Below are 8,206 nucleotides of genomic sequence, written 5' to 3'. Positions count from 1 at the left end.
TAATACATCTACATAGCTACCATTAGAGCTATAGGGTTATAGAATATAGAATGGGACCAAAGTTTTCCTCTTTTATAGGGGAGAACAATATCACTTGAATACAAAGCCTGTGGTCCATTTTTTGAGTGTTGAAATGAATAAAATTTGGTCACAACTTTGTTATATTATCCTGTACGAGGATATTCTTTCACACTTTCGCTTCTTAGTTCTTGCTGTTCTGGTTGTTATATGTTTCGATCACTTATTTTTCTTTTCTATCTCCTCAAAATAGGTTCTTGAGATGAGTCCCGAGAGAGAAGAGTACGTGGATTGGAGAGGGAAAAAGGCAGATCCCAGAAAGCATGGTGGAGTTAGAGCCACAAGCTTTGTATGTGGTAAGATATTTCAACTAAGGGGTAATCACCCCTTATATAATTGTGGTTTGAGTTGAACGCGATTGGTCAATTTTGTGGTTTTATAATTTTCACTTTATTTAAGCTCCGTTTGAGTAGCTTTTTGCGATTGCGTTTAGAGTAAGTGTACATTTTTTGGCTGGTGCATGACACTGTTTATGGACCAGCCAAGTGCATTAGGTATGTAAACAGTATATTTGAGCCATAAAAAATATTTTATTACAGTATTTTTAGCAATAAATTTTCAATTTTCAGCAAAATAAACGATATCCAAAAGCACACACTAGAGGTTAAATTGTGTTATTTCCTTCTCTCATTTCCTTTTTACTTAAAAAAAAAACTTTTTTGTTTTTTTTTGTTTTTTAAACTTCGGAGTGCATTGTACAAGTTTGGGAGACTTTTTGAGCTTATTTTGATGGACCCTACACCAAACAAATAAAAAAAAAATCAGAAAAAGTTTTTATTCTCCTTTGCTTTTTACGATAATTTCAACTTTAACAAATAAGCACTAGCATCTTTGATTCTAACAATGGCACATAAAGAGGATGAGAACTACATCTATCTTTCTAAACAATTTTTTTTTGTAATTTTTTTCCTTGTTAATATAATATTCCGTAAGTTTTCAAAAGTACAAGTGACTCTTCTTTTTGAAGTGGCTCTCACATTAACTCAATTTTCTTTTTTAATGGGTGAAACGGTGAAAAAAATTCAAACCCCTACATATTTGACATGAACCTCAAAGGTTTTGCAAATTTTTGTAGGGATCAATTCCTCCAAACTTAACTCTGCTCTTGTAAAAAGGTAATTGTGGTAGTGGTAAACACTATTTTTAGAGTTGCAAACAAATTATGGGCTGTTTGATCCTACGGAAATCAAATTAACTCATTATAATTCTATATGGTTTTATCTCTCTTTTTTCATTTTGCATTTTTTGGCGTGGTTTTTGATCTTGTCAACGTACAGTACGCTGTAAATGAGTCACAACCATCATAAAATCAGTTAGATAATGGAGTAGTATAAGCTTTGTTCTATCATCCATGTGTTGATTCTTCTCACTCATGCAAATCACGTAGATGTGAGAATGAGACTTATTGATTTAACTTAACAATGCTGTAATTGCACCTCATTTTTTTGTGTGCAGTGGTGGAGGTATTGGAGAATTTGGTTTTCTTATCAAATGCCTCAAACTTTGTTGTATACTTTCTGATGTCTATGAATTACAAACCTGCTGAAGCTTCAAACATGGTGACCAATTTTATGGGAACCTCTTTTCTGCTCACGATATTTGGTGGATTCATTAGTGATTCATTCATCACAAGATTCAAAACCTTCATCTTCTTTTGTTCAATTGAGTTGCTGGTATGTTATCCTTCAACTCTGTCTTTTCTTGTTTAATTTCTGTTCACATGGTCATGTGGTTTAAGGAATTGAAAATTTGAAATAGTGCAAGACCTTTTCTTTTTCTTCTTATGTGTATGAGTTATTGTGAGTGAAATATGAACAAGACATTTGGAGGAAATCATAAGAGTAGCCAAAGTTTTCTTTTAGGTTCTATCTTATATATATGCATGATATTAGTTGGGTTATTACCAAGTGGCACCTTAATTAGCTAAGGTGGAATAAAAATCCACTCTCCCCCAATTATAGTATGTTATGTGTCCAATTCCCCCTCCCCCTATTTTAGACTTTATTCACTTCACAAGGAAACAAAAAAGAGACATGCAGCAAGCTGTAATTAGCGGAAAATAAAATGAACAATTTATAGTGGCACAGAGCATTTTTATTCACTAATGTGCTAAATGTAGCCAAAATGTTTGGTAATACAATGTACAATGTAAATTAACTTACCTAGCCAGATGGGATCTTTAAATCTTTTTACTTCCATCACAAATGTTGGCTACCAAATTTTGCATCGAAGCAATGTTTTGTGCATCAAAAGTCAGAAGTTTTTCATAGCTTTTGACATATATAAAGTATTAAGATGACACCATTTTTGTAGGGACTTATCTTACTGACAGTCCAAGCTCATGAACCACATTTACATCCAGCCATGGGTAGAAGGCCTTCTGGGTCTCAAGCAGCCATTCTTTACGCTGGGCTCTATGCTATGGCCATTGGTGTTGGTGGTGTTAAGGCCACCTTGCCTGCTCATGGTGCTGATCAGCTTGACCACAGCAAACAGCGACTCATCTCTGCCTTCTTCAACTGGTTTTTCTTTTCCCTATGTACTGGTGGCCTCATATCTGTAACTTTGATGATTTGGATTGAAGAGAACCTTGGTTGGAATTGGAGTTTTAAGATATCGGTGATAGTCTTGAGTGTGACCCTTTTCATTTTCACCATTGGTTTCTCATTTTATAGATACAAACTTCCTGGTGGAAGTCCATTATCAAGGCTCTTTAAGGTAAAGCAGAAGTTTGTTATTATGGTTTCAACTTTCAATAGACTTCATTCACATGTCAGAGAATACTTTTGGCTAAATTATAAAATTAAAATTTGGCAAAAATGCAATTTACATCGGCTAACTTTGCTTAAAAATCATTGTAGTTATTTAAGTCTGAAGTTTAGTCAATTAAATTTACCTCAAAATCTTTTTAATCCTTTAAGTTTGAAAATAGTCATTTTTAGTCCAAAAATTTTATCTAAAAATCATTTTAGTCTTTCAAATTGGTCTTTTTGAGTGATTTTTTTACCGAAGTTACTTGACTAATTAAGTGAGTTCTTAAAAGACTAAAATGATTTTTGGGCAAAGTTATAAAACTAAAATAACAATTTTCAAACTTAAAAGACTAAAATGATTTTTGGACAAAGTTACCAGACTAAAATGTCCAACTTCAAACTTAAAGGACCAAAACGATTTTTGGGCAAAGTTAACATGTGTAAATTGTATTTTTGCCTTAAAATTTCTATTTATAATTTATTTTTAATTCAATCATTTAAGTTTTATTTATTTATTTATTTTAATTTCAGACCTTCAACTTTCATCCATTTGCAATTTAGTTTTTTCATTCAATCTACACTGTAAATTATTAAAATTAACAGTGAGATTGGATGGAACAAGATGAAATGATTAAATTGAGAACATATATGAGTTAAAAGACTGAAATAAAAAAAATAAAAAAAAACCTTGAAGTACTGAATTAAAAAACAATCAAAATTAGATGGTACAATTTGTAATTGGACAAAGTTTAGTTACAAAATTGGTTGTAGCCTTAGGCTACAAACTCACTCAATATCTTTTTATTAGAGGTGAATTTTGACAAATCCACCATTGGATTACATCTTCTTCTTATATCTTCCATGTTTTTAAAATTTCAAGAAAATTAAATATTAAGAGCTATGTCATCAATACATTTTTAAATCGCAAGTTTTTGTAATTTAAAATTATGTATAAAATATAAGTTTATAGATTATATAGTAAATAATATCCGATTGACATAAAATTTGACATATGCATTAAAAATGTAAAGAACATGCAATTCAATTGTTAGATTTTCAAAATATGCAGTAATATTTATTTGATTGAGTGAATTTGTAACTTAATGCTACAACCTATTTTATAGTTAAACTTTGTCCTTTGTAATTTAGTTAATAAAAATTTGATTTTTTCTTTCAATTACTTATTATTATTATTTGGCTTTATGTTTGTGTCCAGGTGTTTACTTCTACAGCTCGAAACTGGAAATTATCACCAATAGAGAGAGTGAATGGACAATCACATAGCAAGTTCAAGTAATTAATTAATTTTTACTTATTTTTTAAATTAGGTGATTTGTGTGTGCCCCTAGCAAGTACTTTGACATGAAATGAAATTCATCACTCACTTCACACAAGTACCTTGATATGAATGAAATTGATTACTCACTTCACACAAGCACATTTGTGTGCATGTGCACACATAAACACAATGTTAAGTGGACCTAATTTACCATGAATGATGAATCTCATTAAAAAAAAAAAAAAGGAAGAAAATATCTTTTAAGCCCACTTCTTAGAGTGAGCCTCTTACAAGCACGTGGATCTCACCCAGCGAAAACCTTGTGTCGCAAATGTTCTATATAGTATATGGAGCATGTGTAAAAGATGATTTTGGCAGATTTGGGTAAGAGAGCAACAAATACAAGTTTCAAATCCTTGCTAATTTATGTAGGAGGCAAAAAGTCATTGTAGATGGGGGCAAAAAGTCATAGTAGATTTTTACATCTCCCACACTCAAGCACATAGAGACTACCTCTAAAACAATTGGGAAAAAAGAAGGGGAAAAAAAAAAAGCAAAAGTGGTAGAAAATTTTGGTTTTTACCAGTGCAAAATATTGCATCATGCTGTTTTCAAAATGTTTACTTATCATTAATTAAGTCTCCTAAGTTGACAAATAAAACAAATTTATTTGCAGGATTCTAGATAAAGCATTGATTGACAGCACAGTTACTGCAACTGAGGTGGAGGAAACAAAAACCTTTCTTGGCCTGCTTCCCATATTTGCAACCACAATTCTGATGAACTGTTGCCTAGCTCAACTAATGACATTCACAGTGCAACAAGGGAACATCATGAATAGAACAATACACAATTTCAAAATCCCAACTCAATCATTGACAGTATTTCCCCTCATCATCATGCTTGCTTCGATTCCCTTATACGAGCAGTTCGTACGTATTTTTGGCAATCAGAAGGCTAAAATGTTCCAACCACTTCGGAGGATCGGGTTGGGGCTAGCACTGGCATCAGGGTCCATGGCTGTGGCAGCTATAGTTGAAGTTAAGAGACGTGAGGCTGCTGAGAATAATGTCATATTGTCTGTCTTTTGGCTTGGGTGGCAATACCTTTTGCTAGGAGTTTCTGACATGTTAACTCTTGGGGGAATGCTTGAGTTTTTCTACTCAGAGGCACCTGATAGCATGAGAAGCATGTCTACTGCATTGTCATGGTGCTCTACATCAATGGGGTACTTCCTTAGCTCAGTGCTTGTGGGCATAGTCAATTCAGTGAGTGGAAAATATGGTCAACCATGGCTTGGGGGAAAAAATTTGAATCAAACCCGTTTGGATCTATTTTACACCCTCCTTTCCATTCTTAACATCCTTAATCTTTTGGCTTACATTTACTGTGCCAAGAGGTATTAAGAATTTGAAAACTGCAGATTAAATCAGTATTTGAAAGCTTGTCGCTATAATCGTAAAGACTGGAAGTCTATATATTGAATTGTGTAAAACTATACGATGAATTGTCTTTATATAGGCAGATATATAAGTGCTGGACAAGTAATATGAGTACCGTACAAATAAAACAAACCCGAGAACTCGTTGGACTTGTAAAGCATTGTGTTGTATGTTATTAAAAGTCATTTTTAGCAGAATGATACTAGTATATACATGTGTAATGAAAACGAACTGAGTGCATTGCCAATTGTGCTTCTAATTGTTTGTGTATGCAATTAAGAGTTTATGGGTTGAGACTAGAGAGTTAATTCTGGCTAGGAGTTTTTAGTAAGAATTCTAGTCAAACTTTTTCTCTCTTCTCCATCTCATTTCCCTCATCACTCATCTTCTCAGCCTCTCCTTTTTTTTAGGGTGCCTACATTGAATTAGTCAAATCCATTAATCACTTAGGCTTCCACAAGACCCAAAACCGCAGTTAACCATGGATCTTATTCATTTTATATGGATGAATATATTTATTGTATATACAAAACATAGTAGATCAATGTTTGATCAAAATTATGGGTTCTAATTTACTTAACTGAAGGAGAAGTTTCTTGAGGGTGGTCTCAAGATACTGACAATAGATTTCAGACTCAAAATCTCATGAATATCATGGGGTTTTAGAAACTAATAAAGGTTGAATTAAGTTCTATTGTTAAGTCTACTTCTTTTATTTATTTATTTATTATTATTTTTTTTTTACAAGATAGAATTTATACTTTAGTCTAATATAAGTATATATGCATGTAAAGCTCCCTCTTATAGACTTGAACCCCGTCCCTTGCTCCCCACACCCCACAAGCATTTATACTTGTGGAGTGACCACCGTACCAATGGTGTATGGTGGTTAAGTCTACTTCTAATATATCATAATTATGACCCATTTGCCAAGCCATTTCGTGGCCTTAACGTACAACCCATTATTCGGCTTAGGTGACTATGGTGTTGCCATCTAATTGCCCTGATGGTTTCTTAAATTGCCACCTGCCCCAATTGGTCCAGAGTTTCCTACGAAATTTCTATCCGTAATAATTTAGAATTGTGAACATAGTATTATTAATAAACATCATATTGTATTATTTTATTAGGTTACTTATTTTATCATCCTAAAATATTAATAAATTAAAAAAAAACCCAAGTAAGATTTTTTTTTTGTTCAAAGTTGTTTTCTATCTTACCTTTAAACAAATAATAAGGTGTGGGTTCCAGTTAGCTTAACTGATAAAGTCTTTAACGGTTGAATAAGAGATTTAGGATTCAATCCCCGCCTATATTAAAAAACTAATTGGTGTTTTGGTCTGTTAATAAAAGACTATCATCAGGAGCAAACGTCATAAATTAAAATTCTTTAAAAAAAAATAGTAAAGTGGTGAAAAAACTAAAACATTTACATCATTTATGCAAAAATTATTATCAATTTTAAAAATAAGAACTTATTTTTTATTTTAGCTAAGTATTTTTAAAACTCTTATATCTAATTATCCATTCTATACCCTTGTGAAAAAAAAAACCATTTTATACCCTATTTCATTAAAATATCAATTTTCTTGAAATTTTTAACCATTTTTCTATTCACACAACAATCACCATCCATTCTTCCTTCACCCTTGGGAAAAAAAAATGTTTTGCATAAAAAGCTATAGTGATTGACTTTTATATTTGCACACACACTGTAGCAAAATTTCATTTTACATAACTGGTTCATAATTTGATGTTTAAAATAAGCACTTTTTTTTAATTTTTTTTTATTTTAGCTAACTATTTTTAGAACACTAATATCTAATTATCCATTCTATACCCTATTTCATTAAAATATCAATTTTCTTGAAATTTTTAACCATTTTTCTATTCACACACAACAATCACTATCCATTCTTCCTTCACCATTGGAAAACCAAAAAAAAAAAATTGTTTTACATAAAAAGCTATAGTGATCAACTTGTATATTTGCACAAACACTATAGCAAAATCTCATTTTACATAACCGGTTCATAATTTGATGTTGGTGATTATTGAGTTTAATGGCTATATTTTCGGTTTGGAAAAGGTTTCTTTCAATCAAATTTGATGAAAAACTCTTTAAAATTTTCCTACATCTTTTTGTTGAATGTAAATTTTGAAAATCAAACCGTTAGATTTTGTGGTCTAAAATTATGTATAAAAAATAAGTTTATTAATCAAATAGTAAATTACATCCGATTTGAACAAAATTCGACATGTGTATTAAGAACATAAAGAACATGCAATCCAACAGTTATTGTAAGTGCACAATTGCACCTGGACCCAAAGACAATCACGGGCTCAGGCCCAATGAGCCTTAAACAATAAAATTTGTAGAGCGTGGGCTTAGAACCTAGGTTAGGAGTACTGGGAGCTTAACAACAGGCTTTTGTAAGTAAATACAGGTGAAAAACAAATGATAGTTGCAAATGAATCTTCTCGGACTTGAGCCGAGGACTACTTCTTTATTATTTCTCTTTCTTCTTTCAAGATTACCATTTCTTTTTCTTTTTTTCTTTGTCTCATCCCCCCCCCCTTTTATACTTCCTTCCCTGATACTTTTTGAATAGTGGCTAGAAGTTTCCCCCTCACTGTTCAGGGGTCACCTCCCC

General features: G+C 32.1%; 1 protein-coding gene across 1 annotated transcript; it reads left to right on the top strand.

Annotated features, from left to right (window-relative positions):
* The first annotated feature begins 280 nt into the window (after positions 1–280).
* Positions 281–5,644, top strand: LOC142618562 (protein NRT1/ PTR FAMILY 4.2). Its single transcript, XM_075791508.1, has 5 exons — positions 281–374; positions 1,534–1,751; positions 2,392–2,796; positions 4,048–4,124; positions 4,787–5,644. The coding sequence occupies exons 1-5, from the start codon at positions 281–283 to the stop codon at positions 5,514–5,516; spliced, it is 1,524 nt and encodes a 507-aa protein (XP_075647623.1). The 3' UTR covers positions 5,517–5,644.
* The last annotated feature ends 2,562 nt before the right edge of the window (positions 5,645–8,206 follow it).

This window comes from Castanea sativa, chromosome 12 (genome assembly GCF_040712315.1).
Source record: "Castanea sativa cultivar Marrone di Chiusa Pesio chromosome 12, ASM4071231v1".
NCBI classification, from domain to species: Eukaryota; Viridiplantae; Streptophyta; class Magnoliopsida; order Fagales; family Fagaceae; genus Castanea; species Castanea sativa.
This window is presented reverse-complemented; position numbering and strand designations above follow the sequence as displayed.